This window comes from Amphiprion ocellaris, chromosome 18 (assembly GCF_022539595.1).
Source record: "Amphiprion ocellaris isolate individual 3 ecotype Okinawa chromosome 18, ASM2253959v1, whole genome shotgun sequence".
Classification (NCBI taxonomy): domain Eukaryota; kingdom Metazoa; phylum Chordata; class Actinopteri; family Pomacentridae; genus Amphiprion; species Amphiprion ocellaris.
The window spans coordinates 24789903-24817051 of NC_072783.1; the positions used below are offsets into that span (position 1 = coordinate 24789903).

Here is a 27149-nt window from a genome sequence, read left to right on the forward strand (position 1 = left end):
GGAGGAGGAGGATGGGACACTGCTGATGCTGATGCGAGAGCATTCGCCGTCTGTGATCAACATCGGTGGTACCGACTGCCAAACGATGGAGCTCCTTGGCCTCATTTCACCCCTCGCTCGTTTCGCTGTGGTTTTCGACGAGGGCCGCTGAGACGGACGTGTTTTTGGGACGGGAACGATTGAGGAATTTGAGGAGGAAAGAGCGGTTTCGTCTCGTCATTCGTCTGGCCTGTCTTCTCACTGACACAGGTGGATTTGCCGCTGGAAAAACGGCGTCGACATGAAGAATTAATACCGGACCGAGGCGACAATTTCCGTAATTACGTCTTAAACCGTGACATACTGAAGCTCATATTATTGTTTCATTTATGTGAGAAGGGACGAAGGTGGACCGTTTGGCGTGTAAGCTAGCTAATAGGCTAATTTTCGCTAGCTAGTCAGTTAGCAGCTCCGGTGTCCAATGGCACGAAAGAAGTGGGATGCTCGAAGGAGGAGTTAACGGTAGTTGCTAGCATAAATTCATTTGAGGGAAAGATAGTCGGTGTTACATGTGGTAGCCCGATTTATATTGGAGACTTAATTCACAGCTTGAGGTTAATTAAGGTCTGAGTCGCGGTGTTTCCACCGTTTCCTCGCAGCGCTGTCGGCTTCTCAGCAAATTAGCCTGCGATGGATACGGTTAGATAATCGGCTAAGAAAGCTAATGTTGACAAACACTCGTGACTCGACGCGTTAATTCTTAACTTTATAGTGCGGCTCTTTGGCAGAGATGCTGCCGGTTGTGTTTATCGATTCAGCTCCGAGACGTTATTTCGGTGATTTAGCAGCTTCCTGGCCGTAGTGAAGCATGTTGACGTTGGATGTGCTCAAGCTAAAACGTTCGGCAACAACAACCAGGACTGGACCTGCCATGACAGGAGGGGACATAGTGAGTCAAGACACACTCAAATCATAACCTGTAAGGATGAAAAATTAACATGATTGCTAAATTTAGGTAACGTTGTTGTCGAGATGTGGCTGGCAGAAGTTCAACCTACAGTTACAGTTTGTTAAACCGTTGTTAGACTGACGACTCATCTTCTTTACATTGTTTTTTATTAAATCACAATATCTGTCAGCGTCTTTTAACTGTTTACACGTGAACATGATTGTACGAAGTCCACACTTGGTTTATGGTTTCATTGAAGACGTGTAGTGCCATATAAAAGCATGGCATTAAACCTGACGAGCTGGATCTTGACTACAGCAGTGAGATAAAAACGTCTGAAGCTCTCTAAAGTTTACAGGAGGAGGACTAAGCCAGTCTAAATGGAACCGACAGTTCTGTCTGGCCCTCTGGGGCACACACAGTGGGAGTCAGAACAGCCATTTCCTCTTGGATTTCAAACACTGGATTCAGACAATGGAGGTGTGCCCTGTCAAAGCCAGAGTGGTCAGACAGGTTTGGATTTCAGGAACCAGGATAAGACATCCCACCAAAGTGAAGCAGGAAAGGTGGACAAACCGGTAGAGTTGGACAAGCTCATAAATCAGTTGTCTTGTGGAGAATTGCAGTTTGAGGGAGATCACTCCCCTGTTTCCCAAGCTTCCCTCCATATAGAGGAATTGTCTTACACAGAAAAAAATGAGAGACTTGATGAAATCAGTGACTGCACTTTATCGTGGCTATTTTCTCCCAACTTTCCTGATGTGATTGGGAAAAATTCTGCCTTGAAGGAGCTGAATCTTACACAGGATTCCCCTATTGAGGACTCAGATGTGCACAGTGGTCAGGCTGAGCTAATAAACCTCAGTGTGCCCTCTTCTCCGGTGAAGATTTCTCAAAGGAATTCTGAGACAAAAGCAGGAGATCCATTTTTATTAGTAGATTTCCTCTCTGATCAACACCCATGTCTCACCCCAGAGTCTATAGGTGAGTTGGACCCACAGGGTGTCACTGAAGAGGCAACAGACCTGTCACGAGACGAGCAAGCGGGCCCCCCTCCCTCACAGAGTACGGAGACTTTGTCACCTGAAATTGGAGACAAAGGTTCATTCCCTGATCAAGTGACTGATCTACTTGTAACCATTCGCAATACCCTGCAAGGTTTACCTGACAGCTGCCTCCCGCATAACCACATCAGCACACCACTGGAGTGTTTTGAAGGATCTGTGCCTTTGTTGGATTTTGAGGTTCCAGATATCGACAGCAGTCTGAGTTTGTGCCCTGCTAGTCCTGCCTCTGTCATCTGCCCAGACACTCCATTAGATGTATCAACAGAGGAGTCAGAGGTGGTACATGCAGAAGCTACTGTAACTGAAAATCTTACTTCAGAACAACAAGGTGAGAGTGACTCACTTGCTCTGCATTTGTCAGACAAAACTTCATCACTGACACTGCCTCCAGCTGAAGATGCTCTCATTCAGGGTGATTTCACCAGCGAGAGATGCCCTGTGGAGAACGTGTCTAAGGATTTGACGGAAGACGAAATTTTTTCTGAAGCCAAAAATCAGGGGACGAAGGAAATGGCTTTGGATCCGTGCTTGACTGTTGAAGAAGTCCATGATGAAGAATCTTGGGACTTGAAACCGTCAGAGGATGCACAGAGTGGAGGTGTTCCTGATCTGACAGTTGAGCAGAGGGAAGAGGAGAGTCCGGCTAACGCCAACCAGCTGGAGCTTTCAGATTGTAATGAAGTAGCGTCTTTTGATTTTTCAGTTCAGGACTTGAACACCTCTTCTCCTGAGGCTGGATGGACTAGTGAGCAAGCTGTGGCGACACTTTCCCTCTCCAAGATGGTGGTAGATGACTCACTGCCAATGGTCTCAGCTGTGAATACGAGGGAGGAAGATGTCTCCCCGCTAAAAGCTGTCTTCGATGCTTTAGACCAAGATGGAGATGGCTTCGTTCGCATCGAGGAGTTTATGGAGTTTGCTGCTGCCTACGGGGCCGATCAGGTGAGATACCTTGTTTTTCTTTGCACTTGCTTCCTCTGAGCATGTTGAGTGAAATTTAATGGAAAACAATATACAGCCGTTTACATAAATGATTTATCATTGATTTTTCTGCAGCACTTTAGAGGGCTTCCTGAAAAAAAGCCTGTTTAGTTCAATCAATTGAAATCCATTTACTGATGTCATTTTGCTATCCATAGTTTGGAATCCAGATCTGTTTAAAAGTTAATATAATAATTCAAAGTAAAGTGAGTGAATCTGCCAAATTTAGTATTTTTTACTGGCAGGTCGTTTCTGTGAATGCCTAAAGATTTCATGCAGTAGTAAGTATTGTTGGTATATATTTATACAGTTTCTAAAATTAGAAGTGTAAATATTTTAATGAACTTCATCAGGTTTACATTGCCCTGAAACATAATGAAGCAGAGGTAACACAACCTCTGACTTGGATGCTCTTGTTTTTCCTAGCAGCTCTTAACATCCAGTCTTTAAAATGGCACTAACAGTGCTGCATATTATTAAAACCATGCCTGGATTAGTTTATCATCTATCTTTGGTGAGTGTTCAAAAGCAAGGATTTGGGTTATCATCCAGGCATATTGTCTGTAATGAATTCTGTCAGGCCTGAAACTCGTCAGTATGTAAAAATGACAACCACTCCTCCCTCCAGTTGCACACCGTGTGGTTTAGGGATAATCTCTTGCACTATGGCTGAAGCGTGTCACTCCACCCATGACCCTCACCCAATTGTTGTATCTTGCCCCTTTGCACCAGACCTTCAGCTTTATTTTGTAGCATTTTACTTAAAAGTCAAGGGACCAGAAACTTAAATCATGGTACAGTGCGTATTAGTGTAGGTGTTGTTTTCAGCCGAAAGTGAAATTTAGAGTGTAAACATTTAACACAGGCCACTCTTGCATCAGTGTTTCTGTTACTTGACTTTCTTTTCCTGTCTTAACAAGCTTGTCTTTGTGCCTGTCCTGATGTTAACAAGAATCACGCTGAGCTCCAGCATGTGGACACACATTTGCAAATACCAGTAAAAGGATGGACGTAATAGATGATGTCACCTATCTGGTAACAGGAATAAGCCGTGCAAATCAATTGTGCCTCAATGAGAATGCACTGTAATTCTATTTTAATGAGTGTTTTCAGGTCAATAGGATATTTTTTGTTTAATGCTGACTTTTGGGTATCAGCACAAACATAGCTTAGTCAAAACATGTAGGGCATCAGGGCTAAAAATTGGCATTGGATACAACGTTCAATAATTTTCTCTTGAGTAATATATTATAATTGACAAGTGATGCCAAATTTTAGACATGTCATGACATTCTAGCCTGTCAGAATTGTCTCTTATGACACGCCTGTGTTGGTGACCAGTTTTAGCCATAACTAAAAAATCAAACTTTTGTTACGTTTACACCCAGGGTCCACACTACTGTGGTGTTTAAAACCCCTAAAATGGAGACTTTTCGAAACTGCTGGACCAATTTTAGTTTGAAAACTCAGGTTGCATTTTTTTATGGCGGTGGAAAGTAATACTTTTGGAAGCAATAACATGGACGTCCATGTTTGCTTTCTGATTAGGTCTTAATTGTCACTATGTGTATCAAGTGATGCTTTTCCGAAAGAAAACAAAGACCTCTGCCTTGACTACAACTGTTTAATTCAATGTGGATAATGAATTTCAGGCATTGCTAACCTCGTTGTCTATGCTAGCAGCTGTTGTGCAGTTTAGGAAATCTCTGGCCTTACTGTTTGCCATTTCTGCTCTCAAACTGTAGCATTTTGTACAAGTAAGCAACCAACCCCCTACATCATGTTTACATCAGCACCCACATGTGCAGTGTATGTGAATAGTCATGGGATATGCAGTTTTAGGCATGTTAACATACACAGAGCTTAATACTGACAGTCCTAAAGGACTCGTCTGGATGAAAGTAGTTTTTGCTTCACAACACTGTTTTAAAATGAAACACTGAATAGTGTGCACATAGCCTTAGGCAAATTGTTAATTTACAATATATTAACAGCTTAAATTAAACTCTTTCAGACTTTTCAGATTTTGAACAGGGCCCTTGGGTGAATATGGGTACTTGTTGGAACTCCACACACACAGTGTGATGCTCGCTCACTAATGCTTTTTAATCCCTTCTCTCCCAGTTCAAAGCGCCTCTATTGCCCCTGATCTGTCCCGTGTCTATCCATAGGTAGCTGCAGCTCCCCAGGCAGGGAATTGTGAAGGATTAAGAGTAAAATGTGTTTTCCTGAGTCAGAGGGACTTCATGGTTTGGGTGCTGTCCACTAACTGCCTATGACCTTGTTTTGAGGAACAGAGGAGCACAACTTTAGTCATGTTAGTTTAATGTAAATCTGTTCCACCTGTTGATTTGCTAGTGAAATGTGTTACATGTACATGGCACAGGGAACTTGAAATTTTATTTCAAAGATGTGATTTGTCTTACTGTTACTTTATACTGTTTAGTTTCTGGTGGAATTTTTCACCGACACATTGAATCCAGCAGCTTCATTTGGATCTCTGCTTCTGAAAGGTCTGCTGTGTACTGCTAACCAGATTGTGCAGATTGATTACTTATGCTTTTTTCTTTGTGTTAGCCTTCGGATATCTGGTTTCCAAGAGCTGAAGGAGCTAATGTGCGCCTTTACAGGAAACTCCTCTCAGATTTCTGTCCTTTTTTGATCCAAACAAGAGACAGAGGTTTAGGCATGCTTGCATTTTCCAACCCATTTTTCATCTACCGTAAATAAGCAGGCAACAAACAGACTTATCTTTAGAATTTGTAGAATGTTTAAATACATAATGCATGTAACCTTTTCGTGGTTTTGGCATTAATTAGCTGTACTACACAAAGATCAGTGGGAAAGTCAGGTCTAATCTAACTGGACTAGCATAGACTTCTCTCATATCAGTTTGACACACATGTGAATGTACTTTTCATATTTGAATAAGCTTTGCCCTGATATGTCCTTGTGTTTCAGTCATCTGGAGATAAAAGGGGTTTGAATAACTTCCATGCCTCAGTGACTTTGATGTGTGAAATTATACTGTGGGCTACGGTGGTAACACCAGCATTTAACATGTGGTTTAGAAACCATAGGGCATGGAGTGATACTGATACTTAAGGATGTCCATAAAACCCATTGATTAAAATAATGTTTAGTTTAAATTGCTTATAGGGATATATGCAAATTGGGACTGGGGCTAAGAGTAAGCTCCTTGTGTCTATGCGAATTTTTAGATTAAATGTGATAAACAGAATTTAATTGTTAATTTCTACAAAACCTACTTGCCTTGTGCACTACTGCCTCTACAAAGCCATTGTACAACAGGCATTCATGTTTTTATTTTTGTGTGTGTGTGTGTTAGCATCATACTTGTTTAACTGGGGCCTAGGAGCAGCACTTGAATGTGTATTATCCTGTACTTATTTGCAAATATTTCAGCAACCTGTCAGACAAGGTAGGGACAAGGAAGGTATTCATGAGGCATTTGCATCAATGTTCGGCTGATGCCTGTATGCTAAGCATGCAAATGCCTTCTCCAGAAATATTCCAGGATATGATAGCAGTCTATGCGCACACACAGAGGCACACACACTGCATTGTGTGTGGTTTGCGTATTAAGTATCATACAATGTGAAATCTGTAAGCAAAAATGCAGTTTGTGTCAAATGTCAAACTTTTAATGGCAAAACATATTGCTCTATTGTTAAGTACAGTGTTAACCTATGAAATGCCAAGTACTGTCTCTGCCACTTCAGTGAGTGAGACGTGTTTCTCAGGAGAGCAGTTGAGATAAGTTTGATTTGTAGCTTCTACTCTACACCATCTCATTTACTGTAGTTTAGTGATTTTTCTAGACCGTTTTGGGAACACTATGAACATTAAATGCTGACCTGCTATTATCCCTGCAGGGATTAATCTCTGAGACCTTCTGATGAATATTGGTGAGATGTCCTGCAGATATGCATCGGATCAGGGAATTTGGTTATTGAAAAGAATTGTCTGACCCCCACTCAGTCTGGTTTTGACCCTGATTCTGCACAAAAGCCATACTGATCGCCATTGTGGTGGCATCTCTCTTGTGAGTCGACACTACCAACCCTACTTTGGCCACCCTCCCTCCCCTCATCCGCTGCTTTTATGTACTGACCCTCTAATCCACAATGGAATGTCCCATTCCGTGAAACATCCCCTCTCTTGAGTTCACGTTTTGTGTGCATGTGTGTTAATGTTTTATTTTCAAAGATTCTCCTTGTTGAGTTTTTTCTATATCATCTTTTGCCAACCCACAAGGCTCATGATTATGGCTATCGCAGTTTTGTTTAGGAACTGTTGTGAAATCCCCTTCAGGGAAAAACTCTCACCCAGGGTATTCTTCTCCATGGGGTTATGCACAACAGTGGTCTGTGTGGAGGCGGTCAGGCATGCCCCGGCACTGATTAGACACAAATAGAGGAAACAGAAAAACCACAGTGCTCTTGCTGCTCCTCTAAGTCGAGTTGCATTTGAGTTTAGCTTTTATCCGTGCCTTACCACTGTCTGTCACAATTGTACTTGTAAGGTGTAACCAAGCATACTGTTACAAGTGTCAAGGACAATACTGTAAATCACAATTTCAACAATAAACTCTTAAAATTAAAGTAAGCTGGAAAAACAGACAAGAAATCAATGAAAATCAAAGAGACAGCCAAATGAAGAAAAAGTTTTCCAAAAAGAAGTTGTTATACAGACAGGTTTAGTTTGTTTCATGCAAACAAACTGTGTACAGCACTTTGCAAAACCCATGCGGGAAAACAATAGAGGTAGTCAGCAGCTCAAATATACAGTGCAGAGTAGATGTCAAAACAAGAGTAAGTAGATAAATCATTAGTCCCTGAAAGAACACAGCAATACCAGCAATATTAAATTGTGGGTGCTATTTTTGAGTAATTAGTTTATATAGAGACAGTTTAACAGCCGTACAGAGACTTTTCCAGGGTGTTGCTGAACTGAAATCACATTCACCTTTCGTTTTTAGGTTAGACCTAGAATAGCCAACAGGCTCTGCTCACAAGACCTGAGGGGCCTGGCACTGCTGTACAGACTTAACAACTCAGATGTAGGCCATGGATAGCTTCCACCGTGTAGTAGCTTAAAACTGCTCTGGTAGCTCTGGCTGTCACTGAGGGTGAATCCAGCCTGTGCAATGGTGAATTATTATAGTTTACTGACCCAGTCTCTTACGGCAGCAGCAATACATTATGTGCTTCTTATTTTAACAGATATGCAAAAATGTCATCAGAGCCACACATAGTCTTAGTCATGTCCCCCTTCGCACCTCTGTTTTCTCACCTCACCCAGCAGAGGTGTTTCTGAACGGCTGCATGGAACAAAATCATTTCCTGTGAACTGTGATGCTCCATTGTGAACTGGAAAACTGAAAGCTGTGTTCACACACCTACCAGTGACCTCAGCTACTTCTTTGCACAAGTTCAATCCTTGAAAAACCCTGTTTCTTCAGATTCTTTTTTTAGTCTAGAATGTGCAGCAAATCTACTGTATTGAGAGAGCTGAAAGCTGCGGGAGCCTTGATGCCACATGCTAAAGTTAAAATTTTCTGTAAACCGCCATTCAGTGAAATCAGGCACTCCCCTTCTCTAAGTACAGCTGGGTTTAATTCACCAAACCCAGATCATATGCCACAGGGTTGTCCGAGTCAGTTTATTAGGAGTTTCAGCCTTCTCAGTCTCTCAAGTCAGGGCTCAGCGTTGCTAAGCAGATCAACTTGTTTTCATGTGAAACCGATATAAAAAGTACAGAAGGGAAGACGCCACACACACACACACACAGAGAATGAGAGTCTCGGTTAAAAGGCCATGTTAACATTGTGTGCTCACTTTCTCAAGGAAAGAGCGAGCCGAAGCCACAGAAACCTCATTCAACATGCTCCCAGGCTCCCTCCCAGCTACAGTAATTTTGTCAGTGATACACTCCTGAAAGTATGCTGTAATGATGGGTTATTGTAATTTTGTGATGGTTGACGTCTGACTTAGTTTATTATTTGTGTGAATCGACGTTGATTGCTTGGTGCCGCAGATAATTCTGCAGATACGGGCTCATGTGTAGTTCACAGGTTAAATCTTTGGGAGACAGATGAAGCATGAGTTGTGAATGTGCCAGTAATTTCTCTTAGTGTGGATCAGGTTAAGTTTGATTTCACATTTATTCAATAACTATATCTAAAGACAAGGATGATCCAAGGTGCGCTGTAGCTTTTTATGCTCTGAGGTTGCCAGGCTACAGACTGTAGAAATATAGATGATGTAGGTGCACTTACGTAACACATTTAACACTTGAGTGCTGCAGAGTTTCTATAAACAGAAGGCTGTGCTTGCTTCATATTATGAATGTGCTACTAAACTAAAACCCAATTAAGCTATGTTTTTGTAGGATTTCTTATGTAGTTTTGGACACCAATTTAATATTTTGCTTCAAAATTCTCCTATTTTTCATAAAGTGTGTGTATGATAAACAATTTATCAGCAGCTTTTAGAGTCAAAATTTTTCTTTCTTGTTTTTCTCATTTTTTGGACTTACGCAACAAGTTTAAGACAATACCCTTTGTCCTTATAAACTCTATATTGCCCTGAATCCAGTAAAGTAAAACACTTGACATCTGCAAAAAGTAGATTTTCTTCTGGAGGTCAGATGTGTTTTATTGGTGATTTTCTGCTCCTGTAATCAGAACATCCACGGAGTGCTCGTAACTCTGCAGCACAACTGTCATGTGAGTGAAATGATCCTCAGAATGATGTCTTAGCAGTTTTATGTAGCCGATGTTCAGATATAATTCTGGCCTGTTCTCCTGAATGCGGCGTGCTTTTCCACTGAAGTCAGTATGCAAACATTGCAGCAAAGTCATTTTCCCCCTTTTGCGGTAAACTTCCCCTTATGTCATGTATTACATCATCTTGAAGCATCTAGGCCGAACAAATTGATAGCTTTATGCGAGAAGGGTTTTCTTCTGTTGCCGTGGTGAAATTGTTTTGAAGAGTGCGGTGTTTATTTCTTTCAGGTGAAGGATCTTACCAAATTTTTGGATCCCAGTGGCCTCGGAGTGATCAGCTTCGAAGACTTTCATCGTGGAATCTCTGCAATTAGCAACGGTGGTGAGTCAACATGCCTCTTGTTTTACTGTTTTCCTTGTAAACTCTTTACCCAGTGTCCCCTTTCTGTGAACTCAGTTGGCCTTTTAGTCTAAGACTGACATCAAAACGCCTTACTTTTGTGATGCCTAGTAAATGCAGTAAGCTTTTTTCCGCATATTAATATTTACTGTAATTCCCAAAGAAATCCATTTTTCGTGTAATAATGTTGCTATTGCCATTTTATCTGCCTGTAGTATTCCATGAGTAAGAACATATCTGCTGTTAAAAACACCCCAGCTGCAAATTCCAGCATCTAAACCACTCCCTATTTATTATATAATACACTACGTCTAAATAGGCATCTACATGATCAGCCTCAGTCTTCGGCATCTGGCTCCATATCTCTACATTACGCATGGTGCCAAATACTGTTATCAACACTGTATGCTCACATGTATCGCTCAGCAGAGGTGAGGGATTTTGAAAGGAAAGGCAGAAGACTGACCCAGATTCTTTCTTACTGAACTCAAAATCAGTGTTAGTCTTTCTTTAACCATTTTGATTCCCCCTTGCTCCACTTTTAAAAACTGTTTCACACCCTTACACACATCATCGTGCGTCATAACAACTTTACGGGACAGCATTGTCACCAGGATTCTCAGACTTCGCCTCTAAAAATCTGATCTAATCCTGTTTAAATATTGAATTGACTTTGAATTTGAGCCGTTTTCTGTTTGTTACATAGTGAAGTGAATTGTGATGGATGCAGGTAGCCTGAAGTGAAATCATTTCAGCAGTGGTGCAGTTTATAGCAGATGCTGGATGTTTGACATAGTTTAAAGATTGTGGCGATGTCACTACATCAATTGATGCCTCAATCCACGCAGCGTATTGATTTGTAGAACTCTTTCTCAGGGCTTTCTGGGTTGCACAGCTCTGGTTGCTCAGACCATTAATAAGTCATGCACTGGAAAGCATGAGATGCACGGACACATGGGCTGATTGGCCAGGTTTCAGAACAGAGAGATGAGGTTTAGGCAGAGAGTCCTATTCGCCTTAATTATTTACTGCCCTGTCCTTCTCTGTTTCTCCCTTATTTTTGTCCTTCCAGTCACTACTGTTGTAGCTAAGTTGTGTTGTAAAATTAAAGTGAAAGCACAGACATTCTTTTATTAGCATATGTTGACAAATGTGCCAACATTAACTACTTTTATATGTAGTTGAGTTAAAAAAAAAAAAAAACCTTAGCTGGATGGTTACTCTACAACTGAAGCAATGTGAAATAATTTGCTAAATAGATAGTAAATGAACAGCTGTGCCACAAATAATTGTATTTGTCAGGGATTATTATTTTGGATGTCATTAGTGTTACTGTAGCCACTGATCGTCCTGTCTTTTTGCCTGTCTTTAGTATTTTTTTGTGCAACAAGCCATGTGATGAGTGAATCAGATATTTCCTCCTGGAAAACATTTTCACATTAGTGTGTGAAGATCACGCCTTGACTGTACCTTTCCCAAGCTGCTCACACCCTGCTGACAGATTTCCAGAGTGCTTGTCACTTTGCAGCTAAACAATTGATTTTTTAGATCCATGTCGTGTTCTTTATTCCTGCTGCCCCCACCTCGGTTGTAAACACAGGCCGAAACTTGCTTTTCCAGCTCCTGGCCTGCAGTGTAGCTTCAGTATAAACTTCAGTGGCACTCCACCTTCTTTTATAAATTCAATTTCTGCATTACTTGTCAGTGAAAAGGGTACCTTTAATAAAGACATTCCTGCAGGCTATGGAAATGCCTTGCACCCTGCAGTGGCTATGGCATGTCTGGAATGAGAAAACTTGGTCAAGAAACTCTGTTCACATTTTGACATCTTGCCAGGAGACCGCAGGTGTGTTGTTCAACAAAGACCAGCTTCTGCAGCACAGTTCCATTCATTTTAGACTCATTTCACTTTACTAGGCTGCAATGTGCTTTGAGCTTCGAAGAGCAAAGGGTTACATAAGACCCCCGAGGCACAAAACCCCTTTGGGTATCCTGGCAGAAGACTGTTTGTGCTCTGTTTTCTCAGCAGGGTGCTATTCACTGCTCTGTTTACTAGATACAGGAGCTGCAGTGGCTCATGGGGCTCTTGTTGGTCCATCTCAGATTACACCGTTGGTCTGCAGGTGCTTTCAGTGGCAGTCCTTTATTGACAAATATGAATTGGATATGGGTGGCTTCTTGCCAGTCTTTATTGTTGTATTTTGCACATACCCTCATTACTTGACATTCTATAGTCCTTGAAATGTGAGTGTAAAAGTTACATAATGTTTGCTGTCACATCACGCTTAGATTGCTTAGACTGTAAATTTGCCAAAGTAGGACAGCGAGGACACAAATTCTTAAATGTGCTGATTGCAGGCCTTAATAAACACTTTGGAAAGGAAAATATTGTTTATTTCTTTTTCATAGACATTTACATTAAGCTTTGTTGATTTTTGTTCATATGCAAGATCAAATGAAATAAAAAAAATTTGTGTTAAAAATGTTTCATTTCCCAGTTTTTTTCTAATTTTCTTCAATTGAATAATCAAATTAAATTTGGTTTACTTATGTATTAATATTTAACTATTAGAGAAAAAATCCCCTTGTTTCAAAGTTGAGGATACGCTAATCTAAAGTATTAAATGAAAAAAATACACAAAACATTGTCATTTATTTTAAAGGTAATATCAGAACATTCAGTGATATTTTTTTTATTTCAATTAAACCAGTATCATTTGTGTCTCATGATGATGAGATTTTTTTTTTTTTTTTTTTTTTAGTTCTTAGTAGGATGAAGAGGCTGGTACAAGAACTAATGTGGAAATCATAGATCATCTTTGTGATGCATTCAAATAGACATTTTAATATTATGCAAGTAGGATATGGAAAAAGTAATATTCAAAATTGCTGTCTCACTATCATCTCGTGTTTGTCAGAAAAAATGCTCACAGGCTCCAGAAATGTATTTGTATGCTCTTGTTTGCAATGTAAGTGCATACAGATTTCTGCATGATTATTAGTTCAATTGCATTAAGTGGAAAAAACATCTTTGGAAGAATTTTTCTACTCACTTGAAACAATAATTATAGTGCTGCTTTTGTAAACATTTCCCCACCCTCTTCTTTTGTTTCATTTACCTGCTGTGACATGTTCCTTCTCTTCTTTCTGCATAATTACTGTCTGTTTACACAAGGACATCAGTACTATGTACACCGGTCTTGTGTTTGTTGACCGTCCTTTACTGTATGAGTTTGTTGATTCTGCACACACTAAACTTATCTTCTTCCTCTTCTGTCCACAGGACCAGAGCCACAGCTCTACAATGTAAACTACAGTCCAGGGGATGGAGCTGTGGGCTGTCCAGAGGAGTACGATGAGGTGAGGCGCCGAGCAAGAGGATTAGCCTCTCTGTAGTTGTGTAGGTGGCCCAGTTGTTGTGCGTTCAGTTCCCATTGGTGTATACAGCAGCGCAGTGTGAAGGCCACAGGCTGAACTCCCCGTGCACTCTCACTCATCCCACCGTAATTCACTGAGTGGCTTGCAGAGCTATCATTACTACTCTGTGAACGTTCCACAGACCGAACACCCTGGTTTGGCTGACACTAAATAGCATCTGGCAGGCGGACCTTTGAGTATTCTTCGACAAATGTTGAACTAGCTGGAATGTGCAGGAGTTTTTACATCTGTGTGTAGACTTGTGTTTTTACAGTTGTGGTTGGCATATCTGGAATTCCTGTCTCCTCTTGTGCACGGAACTTGTATATTTAACCATCATTTTTGCTGGCCTCTGCAAAGTTGAAATGTTTCTGCTATTGTGTGCACTTTGAGTGCTGCTGGACTATGACTGTTGTTGTGGCTCTGCATTGCATCGTATCAGCGCCCCCCGTTGGTTGGGTTTAGAAGTGCAGCCTATGTACAAAATAGTAAAGAGTACAAATTAATTCTCACCATTTCATACCTTTTACAGTCTGCATGAGCTGATAATTGAATGATGAAATGAAAGAACCTTCTAAGATAGTCGGTCAAAAAAACATTACATCCCTGTACACCTTTGTTAGGACTAGTAAATAGTACTAGTAAAACACAGAGACTGATCTGTTGGATTTATTGACTTTTTAAAGGCTCAAAATCCCAGTGAGCACCTTATAATACATCGTTTGACACACAAATTAGATTTATTTGAATGGTGACCACTTGGTTGAAGAGTTAATTAAGATAAATTATATGTGTCCAAATTAGTTTATGGAGGAATAAGTTATTCCTAATGTGGTTTGTGGTCTCTTAATGATGTTTGAAACTGCTTAAAAGCTTGATGTTCCCACTTAGTGTAAATAGTTTCAGATAAGGTATGACTTTAAACTTATGTTTAGTTGCACAGTTGTCTAAATATATATTTTTGCAACAAAATGAAAACAAAACAAAAGATGAGAAAATGATGATAACATATAGATGGAAAATTTGTGAATCTGAACTAACATAGGCAGTTATTTGTGAAGTATTTTCTACATTAAATATTCCAGCCGCTGTGGCTGCTGTTTACTGGAATCCATGAGTGGAGTTTTTGGGGAAGTTTGCGCATGTTTGAAGTAGACGCCACACCTGTGCCCATGGCCTTGTTTTTTCCTTGAGTTTTTTGGCAGAAAAGGGCTCCCCTCTCTGAATGGCTGTGCTGTTCTATCCCTGTTTGCTTTCAAAACAGGCAAGGTGAGGCTGTTCAGCTGAGGCCTGGCAAAAGAGAACTGCAACGCCCCATTCACCACATTTTTTCCTTTATTAAATATTTTCTACCATTGCTATCTTTCACTTTTGCCCTCTCAACTTTTAGTTTTTAATATCACTAGTGGCATTTCATCTACCACAACCAGTGTTTTTGTTATAAATTTGTTGTACAGTTGCATTGCCTGTACAGCTTAACAGCATGTTAGTTATCTGTTGGCACACAGTCAGACAGTTAAGGCAGGTTGTTGTGATGTATAGTCCTCATTCACTGCACAGCCTTCAAGATGTGGAGCATGGCTTAATGATTTATACTGTCACACACGGCCAGGAAGTGAAGCTCCCAGGAGCCAGGAAAGATTAAACAGTTATTCAGGTGTGTGTGTGTGGTGCTTTTGCTCAGTGCTGAAGACTGGTTGTAGGTGATTGAGCATTACAGCTGACTTCTGTTGCTCTTTGGACTTTGTCTCCTCCCCTCTGACCACCCGGTGGAGGGGAACGAGGTGTAACAGTGTTTTCCATTTTTTCCAACATACTCGCTCTTTCACTCTCTATGGGAGTAAATGTGAGGAAGCGTACGTAGGAGTTATCAGAGGGATTCATGGCAGGCCAGCTATCCTGTCAGTGAAACTGGGCTGAAAAAATGGTTTTGGGCATGGTGGATATCCCTCTGGGTCCTGCTTCTCCTGACACTTCATGTAGACTGGTACGTTTTCTTTCCAATGTGACTCAGCTGTCGTGCATTTATTGCTGCTTTACAGCTTTGATACCTGTTAATGTGCCTCTAGTTGCTGATAGCTTCAGAGGTTCAGTTTTTGCACAAATCAGTGTTTAGCATTTGTTTTTTGTTGTTTGGAAAGCCGTAAGCATGCTCATTCTGTTTGAACTTGTTGCTTAGACGTGTTGATGCAGCAGGGTTTGCTTGGAACTAGCATCTGAAACGCAGCAGAGTGTCTCTGAAGTCTGTTTATGCTCCAAGATTTGTTTGGTCGTTGCTGTAATTGGCGTTAGTACCTGCTGGATACACATGAAGATTCAGTATGGACCATCTTTGAAATGCCTGCTTTTTCAGACTCTTTGATCAACCCATAGGTTTGTTGTCCTCTGTGGGCTTCACATGAATGGAAAAAAAAAGATACTGATTTTAAAAACACCCGATGCAGTCATTTAAATTCTATACACAGTGCTCAAAGTGGTACAGGTGGTCAGCAACATTAGTCTCAATAATATCTATAATGATGGTAACAGCATGAGTACTTTGTATTGCATTATTTCATTTTGCACCAATAAATTAAATGTTATATATACAGTATTGAGCTGTCAGGTTGTCACATAATAAAATTAAGTTGATGATTAATTGTTGTGCACATACTTGCAAATTAACAATTTGATTGTCTTTTCTTGTTCATTTTATTACTCTTTTAGTTTTAGATTAGTGGTATTACGGCCTTGAACTGCCACCTTTTTGCTGCAAATCCAGCAAAATTGCCTCTTCGAAGGTATTGGACTCTCCTTTTTCATTTGGCCTGAAACCAAAATGTTCCCACAGTGGTGCTGTGGTGTTTGGCCCTGCAACTAAAACCATGTCGCTCATAGAAATACAGTTGGTCAGATATTAGAAGTTAAGCATCTTGACATAAATCATTCTTGCTATTAAGCCCTAACAGAATAAGGGGGCACAAACAGTGGAAAACAACATGAAAACAGTGATTGAAATATGACAATATCATTAGTTTCTGTTTCTGTTACTGCAGCAAAATGAGGTGACAGACAGTGCATACCTGGGCTCCGAGAGCACTTACAGTGAGTGTGAGACCTTCACTGATGAAGACACGGGGGTCCTCGTACCACCTGAGATGCATGAGGATGTGGAGACTGACAGCGGCATCGAGGCGACGCTGCACGACCCTGAAGATGGAGGAAATAGGTCAGTATAAACTTCAGCCTAACCATGTTCAATTTTGCCAATCTGCTCTAATTTCCTGGATGTAGACAGTCAATATATCCGGTCTGTGATGCAGAGAAGGCTGGGTCTAACCCTGAATGACCTCTGTCATACATCATCAGTCGTAATCCACTTGTTATGAAAGCCGGATCAGCATTAAAATACTGTTTGTAAGCACTGCTGGTTTCTGAATTGACCAAAAATGTGTGTTAAATCTCCAGCCAAGGGTTAGCCCTCGAGCTGCCCTGAACTTACCTTTCACACTGATTGCAGGACTTACCAGTTTTGCGTGCCAACACTGGATCACTTGGGTTCTATTTGGGTCACCAGACAGGCAGATTAAACTCCGGCCATGGACTGCCACCACCATATTGTCTTCCCCCGGATACACCAGTGTTTAGAAAGGCAGTCAAAAGTACTGTATCTTACTTTTCTTCTGTATTTGGTATCCTCGACTTTTTCCTCAATTGCCTGTTAAGCTCCACTCCCGATGTACTCTTACACCATGTACCATCACAGGGACACTGTTGAATGTTAGTGTTTTCTGTGCAGCTGAACCGGAAAGCTCGTTCAGAGATAACTTGAATCTGAACAATGTAAGCACAAGAAACCTTGAGCACAGAACACCCTTCCACCATTCTATACTCATGGTAGATGTGGATTCATTTTTATATTCAATGAAAAGACACTGAGAGCTTCTCGTCTTCCCTGAACTCTCAGGTTATGGCATAAGCTGTTAAGAATATCAGTAAATGAGACGTTTTCTGGATTTGCAAGACTTGCTCAACCTGATGAGTTTTGAGGAAACTATTTGTGGTTCATTTATTGTCACTGCCACTATGTTATGCTCTTTTGACCCAAATTAGATGAGATTATTCCTTAGTTGTTTTTTTTTTCTTTTGTTAAAGTTTAATAGAGGTTAGTATATCTGCTTTGTGCAGTGGAAAGTGTTCACTTACCACAGTCCCTTTCAACCCCACCACAGCCCACTCAAAGTAGACAAAACAGCAAAGGCTGTCCTCTTTGCTGACTCTGACTGTGTCCCAGATCTGTTGCAAGTGATCTGAATGATACTGACACACAGCTGTCAATCCACATGTCACACAATCTTTAAGTCAACAACAAATCACATTACTGAATTAGTGTCTTTAGTTCAAAGAGTGATTTATTTTAGTTGTCATTAAAATAGAGAAGTTTTAAAAGTTTGAATTTCCCTCCATTAAAAAAGACCGGTCTGGACAGGTAGCTGCTGCAGAGGAGATTTATATGTCCGCGCGTCAATGTTGACACAGTTTTTAGGGCAAACACAAGAGAGGAAGTGCAGAGCGCTGCGGCTGTATCTGCTGACTGTGCGACCTGTCTGTCCGGCTTGATGACGGATTGGAGTGGTCTGCCTGACATGGATGTGTTTGGACTTCCCATTCCATGAGTGAGCCTTGAATTCCAGGAAGTGTTGAGTTAGCTGTTTTTTTTCCTTTTTTTTTTTGTTGTTTTCCTTTTTTTCCTTTCATTGGCGAGAGCTAATCGGTTTTGTCCCCCACTACTCACTCATACCATTGCAATGCTAAATCTACTGATGACTGGAATCTAACTCTTAAACTGTATTACTCTATGACCGTTATAATCTCCTGTTTCATCAGTGTGATTACTGAAAACTCAGTAATCACCAGCTTAACGGAAATCAAAGTTGCTCTTTCTTGATTTTTTTTTATAATGAAAGTCTATGAATGGATTAATTATTTACATGGTGTTTTATTCGATAGAGACAGTGGAGTAATATTATTGTCAAGACCACCTTAACCAAGACCAAGTCAGGCCCAAAACCAGAGTGTACTGTAATTAATCAAGACTTTGCTGGGTTGACACCAAGTCAAGACCAGACCTGTGTGAGTCCCACACTGCCTGACACAGTGAATGATAACGTGTGCATCACTAAAAACTAGTTCCATGAAACATACCCAATACACATGGCTAATATGAATAGCTAATATTACTTAATCTGCTTGGGTGAAGTGTAAGTAGATTTTTGGAGAGTTTTTCTGCAGAGATGGATTCATAATGTTGGCTGTCTAGCTAATTTACGCTTAAATTCTTTGTTTCCTTCATAAATACAGATAAAAGTTTTACATTGCCCCAGCCATCTCACTAAGCATTGCAATGCAAAATTTATAGACTGTTGTGTTTTCTTTTGTATATAGTTTTGCAGCTGAGCTCTTTGCAGTTTAGAATTTTCTGACATTTCCTCCTAGACAGACACAGCTTCTCCTCCTGTCTCCTGCATTCCCTTTGTAAAGCCCATTCATGTTTTTTTTGTGTATACACAGTAGTCGATACACAACTGTAGAGGTGCTTTAATTTGTACATGCTTTCCAGCGAAGGAGCTCAAACACAGTGGGAAGTTCTAAATTCTCCAGAAATCTTGTGCTTTATCCATTCACTGTACTCGACATGGTGATACAGCCCAATCTCTGAAAAGTTCCTGTAAAAATTGCGCCTTGTGTTTTTCTTGTTTGATATAAGGGAAAATGAGACCAACGCAGACCTATTGTAGTGTGAACGCAACCGCTTGCACAGTCTACTTTCAAAGTCTACGTTTGTGCACGTATATGGAAGCATGAATTTATCCTTGGAGTGAGTGTAAAGAAGAATGGCAAAAACTTCAAATCAGAAATAAATCAAGTTGCATTTGGAACGCAAAGGTTACATCCATTCACAAAACTTATGTAAACTAATAGATTAGACTATCCACAGGCAATTTTGTGATATCTGCACAGTTGTGGTCTTGATTGGACTTCCCGAAATATAATCTAGCCCCTTTTTGTCTGAGGCTGAGAAAAGAATGAGTAAAAATGCGGCCAATTCCAAGACGAGACCACTACAACACTACAGTGGAGAGAAACAGGAAATGTGGGGATAGTAGAGAACAACATGCAGCAAATAGTCCAGCCAGCTGGAAATCAAACCAGGGTCTTGATGCTCATGTGGTATGTGCCCTGACCACCCCAAATTGAGATTAGATCATATCAAAAATATGGGCAACATTTTCATTCCAAACACAGATGTGTACACAAAGTTTTTCCAAATCTTTCAATGGAGCTTCCAAGTCCAAAAATATCATCAACTTACAGTTAAGACTGATAAAATGAAACCAAATGAACAGTATGTAAACTGAGACCACACAGTCTGGTTAGCTGAGTTAACCCTAGCTATAGGCTGCAGCCAAAGAGGTATTAAGTATGGGGTATATGTACTGAACTGGGGATTAAGAATCTTAACAGGATTAGCCTCCCCCCTCCCCTCTCTGTTCTTTCCCTGTGTCCCAACACACATTTGGCCCTCGGACAGTCAGCAGGACTGTCTGTTGGCCGTTGCTTAGCCTCAAATCTGATTAGGCCACTCACAGTCGACCCTTACTAGTACAGCTTCAAGTCTTTGTGGTGGCACAGACGATGCAACGTCCGTTACGTGGCAGTGGAGATCGGCAGCTCGTTGGGACCACTGACTCGGCCATTTCCAAAGGCCAGACCCTTTTGTTTTCTCCAAACTGGAGAGTTGTGGTTTTATTTTAAATTGGTGCAAACTGTGAAATTCAGGATTCCACTCTGGTTGTCGGGGGTTTTAACTCCAGTTGCTCCGAGGCTTTCGCGCCAGGGCAGTGGAGGGCGTTCAAAGATGCGTTCTCTCTCTTCACCATCCCTCTGTGCGAGGGACCTCAATATGGGGCCAAGTAGTAAGAGCCTGAGTAAAGGGTAAGTGGCTGTAAAATCGGTTGTGTCAGTATTTAACCAGGTCAGTGTAATGTGTTTTTCCTGGGTTTTGCTGAAACTGAATAGTTAAGTGTTTTTAACAGTAGATTATTTGGATTATTTTAAGTTTCATACTTTAAATTAAGGTGATGTTTTAGCTTTGAGCCAGACAACTCAGTGGCATTATTGCTGTAAATGAGCAAAACGAGCTATGTCATCATACGCTGGGAAAGCAAGCTTTTCTGCTGATTTAGACATCCTTATCCTGTGTGTGCTCAAGATATCTAACGCATCCTGTTGGACGACAGGAAAGGCTACCTTTCTAGCTTTCCTGTTAAAAGAAGATCAAGGAGTTTCTTTACTGAAAGTCTAACTCTGTCAAATTTTACAGGAAAGACTTCACACCCTCCTGTTTTTTTCACTTGCCGCAGATAACCAGCCAGTCTGAGAGCCAAAGTCTCAGACCTTTCTTTGAGCTTGGCCCACATCAGATCCCACAAAGGCTCCTCTCACGTGTCTCTGGTGTTGCCATCATGGTTTTGCATTAGCCGCAAGGCACAAGACATGTTGTTTCACCCAACGTAGCCTTTAGGATTAATGTGAATTAACAGATTACCTTTGAAGGCAACGATCGAACTTGTCCAGACTGCCGCTCTTTCAGGGAAAAGATTAATTGTACTTTTTGGGATTTACAGTAAGATGTAGTCAGTTCCAGTTTTTAAGTTCTTGTTAGTTTTGCTGATATTATGGTGTCTTAAATTGATGGTAATATAAACAGCTGAATGTTTGTTTTTTACCTGACACTTTTCTTCTATTCTTGACTTGGACTTGACTGAAACTATGCTGTGGTTGTATATGTACTTGAGCACACTCAGTAACAGATGCACATTCTTATGTGTCCCTCAGGTTTTCTCTGAACTCTGAGCTCCATAACCACTCCCTGGTCACTGTCATCGGTGGGGAGGAGGAACACTTTGAGGACTTTGGGGAAAGTAATACCTCAGAGCTGCTTCTAGAGACCAGCGTGGAAGGGCCAGAGGGGGAGGGTGACTCACCTCTCACACAGCCCCCTGAGCAGGTCAATGGGTCATCACTGCTCTCTCCCAGGTATGAGCTTGTCTTCCTTACACATCTAAGCCCAGACTGTCTAAATGTTAGGGCCAAATTTTATCTAATTTCAACAAAAAAACATATTAAAACTTTTGATATTTTATGCCCAAATTCTGAGGGATTAGAACATTTTTTAAAAAATAGAACAAAAGTTACTGAGCTGATGTGAATTTTGATATTACACCAGGCTGTGAGGTCACAACTTTCTTGTTATCAGCTTTTCTGATAAGATGGGTGACACTTGCATTCTCAGTAACACTGCCCAAGCCTGGATGTATCTCTTTACATTCTTCCGTGAAAATGTTTCTCTTTCAACAAAGACTCTGAGGTTAAGCTTTGATAAGATCTATCTGGAGACGTCCTTCCCACCCTTGTCTGCCTCCTTTTGTAGCCAAGGGCAAGATAAGATGGACTGAATGCAAATTTCAACCCTTCAGGCTTCCTTTCACTTCTGCAAAGACATAGAAATTGTGGCTGTATGGCTAAATGCTATGCTCGTTTTTAGTAGCTTGTGTTGGATGATGCTTATTAGTCTGAGTAAATGTTTTTCAGTCTGAATGTCTCAGAAGTGGCATCTGTGCCAAGTGTGCTGAGACAGACAGAAGTGGATGTTTTGTTGCGCTGAGTTCAGACATCTTAACGAGGCTTTGCCTCTGGGCTGCTGAAGCACAGATAAAGGTTGAGTCTAGCTGTGTAAAGTGTCCATTGAAAACAAAAATAGAGTCGAACACGAACACCTTTGCACTCTCCAATTTATGGCACCATTCATGTTGAGTGTTGAGTTCCTATTGTAGTCTTTTCCTACTCATTTTCTTCCTCCCCCTTCCTCTTCTTTTTTTTCTTTTTTTTCATCAGAGACTAAGCCGGATAGTGCGTAATTCCCACTTGGGTGATATTTCCATGATTTGCCTTTGCCAGGAAGCTCTTAACAGCTAACTGCCCAGTTTTTGTAGCCCACTGACAATGTGGAAGTAAGCTGGTGTACCACTATTAAAGTCTTGTAGCACAACCTCACCGTTAATTCCTAATGCTTTGTAGAAGTCATTGATAACATTAGAAGTCATCAGGCTAACGTCATTAGAACTATTTCTCTCTATATATTACAGTTGTTTGATATTAACCTGAATGCTTCACATATGTAAGCTGTGCCATAAAATGTGGAGGTTAGATACTTTTGAAAAGGAGTTGAGGAACATTTTTAAAAATTGCTTAAGTCACTAATTATTTAAAAGCCATTATATAATATTTTCAAAATGAGAGAAACCGTTTGTGAATCATTATTTCCCATAGAAGTTGGCAGAAATCTGCTCGGTGGTTAGGCAGAAAAATTGTACACACAAAAAATAACTGCATCCCACAAACTTCACCCACTCAGTGTGAATGCGTCACTGTGTTTTGAGCCAGTCGTGCACATTGTTGGCGCATGTAGCAGTGCTGCCTACGCACACCCCCACATTTAGCTATCTACATATAACAACACTTTGAGTACATGTGCGCACACTGCTGAGTTACTTCTGTTCCACACAAACGCACATCCCTGTAGGCATCATTTAACAAAGTGTTCCCTCACACTCGCACTGAGAAAATGGCTCAGTATGACGGTGTATAAGGCCGTCAAGTGACTGTCAGTCTGTCGCGTAACTGCCTACATAAGCAGGAACATGTGCCAGTTTGTTGCATAACTCTGACCTCCCTGAACGAAGAGTCAGCTGGTAGAGGTGAGGTGTAGAGAGCGTACAGACTCCCAACAATGACATAAACAACTCTGTGTTTAACTGGTTGAAATGTACGTCTTCTGAGCTCACCGCAAAGGTGCCATGGTTGAATAGTCAGGAGTGTTTGGCAGCAGGAAGAAACTCCTATCAGGACTAAAGAGAGATTAACACATTCTTTATCCGACAAATGTTTTGTTTCTTTGCACCACCCAGAATACAGATCACTACAATCACTGCAGTCTGTTTCACATCTCCTTCCCACCGTAGCACTCACACTTTCAATCTCTCCTGTGGATTTCACTGATACCTCCGTCACCCCAGGGGTGTCCTGTCCCACCTGAATGCACCCCTCTTCTTGTCCGTCACTCACCACCTCCTCCTCCTCCTCCTCTTCCTCACTGTTTTCCTCTTTCCAGTGCACCCGCTTCTCTCCCTGACTGCTTTCAGAGCTTCCTCAGGGAGGAGGCGCTGGACTTTTTCTGTAGCCAGTGTCACAAACAAATAAGTCGTCTCGAGGACCTCTCCACTCGTCTCAATTTCCTAGAGATGACTAGGTAACACATGATTCACAACCTCCTCTGACTTGTCAGCTGTGTGAGTGTGCTTGCAGTGCTAATTAGACGCAGTATCACGCATGTTCTCATAATGTGTGCATGCTGAGTTGGACTAGCAACCACATGGTGTTTTGTTGGAAGGTACATGCACACATATTATGGTATATTGTGTGGGTCTGTTTTAAACTTCACACTGTTCCTAATCTCTCCTCATCTGCACCCTCTTTTTGTGGTTTTAGTTGCAGTGTTAGAGCACAGCATTTATTGACGTCAGTGGTTACATTGCACTTTATAGACAGTGGCAACCAATCCCATCCCATTGTTGCCATCTGCATATATTATGATTTGTCACTCACTCAGAACAGTTTGCTCATCTGAAAACAAGCATCATAATATGATTGTACATGCAAAGTTCATGTGAACGATGCTGTAGAAATAATCCCTGGTATCACAGGTGAGTGGTGTGAATTTCTGTGTTTTTTGTTCTTCATGGCATTGCCTTCATGCTTTATTTGAGTCACTGCAGTATGCTTTCTGGTAGTCGAGTAAAACTTTCAGAGAGCCTGCTTTTTATCAGAACAGACTTGCTGATCCTGGATTAGAAACCAGTAGCTGTATTACAGAAAATTAACTCTGAAAGCTCATTTGATCTGTTTACCAATCATACCAACCTGATTTTTCTACACAATGTAGAACTTAGTCATTCTTTTCACCAAATTTGTAATCTGTTATTTTAGATTTTCTTTTAAAGTTTGTGTAAAACTGTCACAGGTCAATGGTTATCTGTGAAGCAAAACCAATCCAACATCAGCAGTATGTGTTAGATTGCCGTGGTGTGAGAACATTTTGTAGCTTTAGTGTCAATAAATCCAGAACTTCATTGGCAAAGGTCCACCTTAACATGCTTTTTTTTGTGGGGCTTCTCTACTAGTAGAGAGAGGGATGAGGGAGGGGGATAGGAGGAAAACAGGGAGATAGTTTTTCTTTCCCCTATCTTTTTCTCTTCCTGAACATTTTTCCTGTTGTTGTGTCTCCCCATTCAGTGCTGGCAAGAGGCTGTCCAGCAAGAAAGTCGCAAGGTAAGCTAAACGGTGGCTCTGATTTCATGAAGCGAGGGCTCATATTTCCAGCAGTAGATATATGAGTATTATAATAGACGTGTTTGGAAACAAATTGAAACGTATTCCAGAGAGTTATGTTTGTCCTCTTCACGTGCAGACACCTCCTCCAGAACAGCTCGATGACTCTGGACACCATGAGCGACTTAACGCGGGACATCCTGGAGCTCGCTGATAACGACATCACAGACAAGGTGACAAAGTTGGCTGAAAATCTTTTTCTGAAACACTTTCCTTCACATCCCGCTGCTTACACATCTGTTCGCACCTGTGAGCTGCCACAGTTTTCGTCTGTTACAGCAGTTAAAAGAAGGAGGAACATTTCTTACTTGCAGTTAGATACATCAGTATATTGCTAATATGTCACAGGCGATTTATTCTAACAAAACTTTCTTTCTCCAGGTGCTCCTCCTTGAGCGTCGAGTGGCAGAGCTGGAGAAGGAGTCTGAAGCGTCAGGAGAGCAGCATGCACGACTGCGCCAGGAGAACCTTCAGCTGGTGCACCGGGCCAACGCTTTGGAGGAGCAGCTGAAGGAGCAGGAGCTCTACGCTGATGAACAGCTACAGCAGGAGACTCGTCGTCACAAGGAGGCCATGTCCAAGCTGGAGAGAGAGAGGGGGCTGGAGCTAGAAAACATGCAGGCCAGGTGAGCAGATCAGGGAAAACTCAGAATGTTAAGAGTATCATATCAAAAAAAAAAAAAAAGAGTATCATGACTGCACGAATGGTCAAAATTTAATTATTTACTAGACAAAACATTGATTTATAATCTCTAAGATTTGCACATGCTACCTGATTGATTAAATAAATGTTTATCCCTGAGGTTATTATTTTGATCAATATAAAGTGCCTGCAAACCGCAAATATCTGCTGTATAGAAGTTTATGATACTTTGGTGGGAAGTACATTGCGCAAGTAGTAACTTTCTACAATTGTCACACAATACTCGAAACTTTGATTCTGTTGCATTTCACAACGAAATATAGTTAGTTTTCTGCTACATTTATTTGAACAACTTCAGTTACTTTTAGGGCTGGCCCGAATAGCAATTTCTGGGCTCCGGATATTCGGCCCCAATGAATGACGAATATTCAGACCAGATCGTAACGTCCGCTGGGGGGGGGGGGGGGGGGGGGGGGGGGGGGGTATGGGGTATGGGGTATGGGGTATGGGGTATGGGGTATTCAGATCCGAATATTCAGATCTGAAAATAAATATTCGGATACCACCGTAACGACCAAATATTCGGATATTCGGATCCAGCCCTAGTTACTTTTCAGATAAAGCTGTTGCATAATGGATCACACAATAGGTTTTTAAATTACAATGCATTGTTACAGATTAAATCAGTAGTTACCAACATTTTTTGGATTGTGATGTCTTACAAAAAGCAGTGTGTAGTCCTGGTTACATTTCAGATGTCTGAGTTGTAAACGGCTCCACCAAATAGTTATTTTTCCCTCTAAGCGTCTCACATGTTTTAATTTTGAGAAATGAGGAAAAACTAAACAGATGTGTGTCTCAGAACTTTTTCCTTCTTTCGTCTCCCATCTCATGTTCCCTCAGATGTATCTGCTGTCCCTGCGTAACTAGATATAAAGTAGTTCAACCCTGCAGCATTTACAACATGTGATTGACACGCTGATGCTGATAATAATCTAATGATGCCATATGCAGAAAATATGTCCGTAAAGTATATCAGACCAAACCAGTACTTTACATGAATACTTTAGCTACATTTGCTGCTAATCCTTATGTATTTTTTCCTTAAGTAGGATTTTTCATGTAGAATTTTTACTTGTAAAGGAATATTTTTACGCCCCTTCGTAACTGCTTTAGCCTAAGTAAACAATATAAATACTTCCTCCACTACTTCATTGTGATGATTTAATTGCACATTAACCACAAAACCACTCAGCGTGTGGTTCTCTAATTATATTTTGGCTGTACCTGTTATTGTGTCTGTTGTATCTGTTGATTTAATGGTGTTGTGAAAACAAATCGGTTCCTGTGATGCCAGTAATTGCCATGTTGTTTGTTGGAAGAATCATGGCTCTACACTGCCACCATCTGGCAGTAATTGAAAGTTGAGCTGTTTTTCTGTGTTAGAGCATTGCTAAGTATCACAGTGCAGA

At 41.0% G+C, this 27149-nt stretch overlaps 1 protein-coding gene across 3 annotated transcripts in view; it reads left to right on the forward strand.

Moving 5' to 3' along the window:
• Positions 1-27149, forward strand: part of rab11fip3 (RAB11 family interacting protein 3 (class II)) — a 32158-nt gene continuing 5009 nt past the window's right edge. The window contains exons 1-9 of one of the 3 annotated variants that reach the window (XM_023287065.3): positions 1-2937; positions 10016-10109; positions 13411-13487; positions 16580-16752; positions 21423-21623; positions 23758-23895; positions 24939-24974; positions 25114-25207; positions 25416-25660. In XM_023287065.3, the coding sequence (XP_023142833.2) occupies positions 1309-2937; positions 10016-10109; positions 13411-13487; positions 16580-16752; positions 21423-21623; positions 23758-23895; positions 24939-24974; positions 25114-25207; positions 25416-25660 (2687 nt within the window). In that variant the 5' untranslated portion in view covers positions 1-1308. Of the gene's footprint in view, positions 2938-10015; positions 10110-13410; positions 13488-15328; positions 15532-16579; positions 16753-21422; positions 21624-23757; positions 23896-24938; positions 24975-25113; positions 25208-25415; positions 25661-27149 lie in introns of those variants that run through there. The other 2 variants (XM_023287066.3, XM_023287067.3) reach the window with 2 other exon arrangements.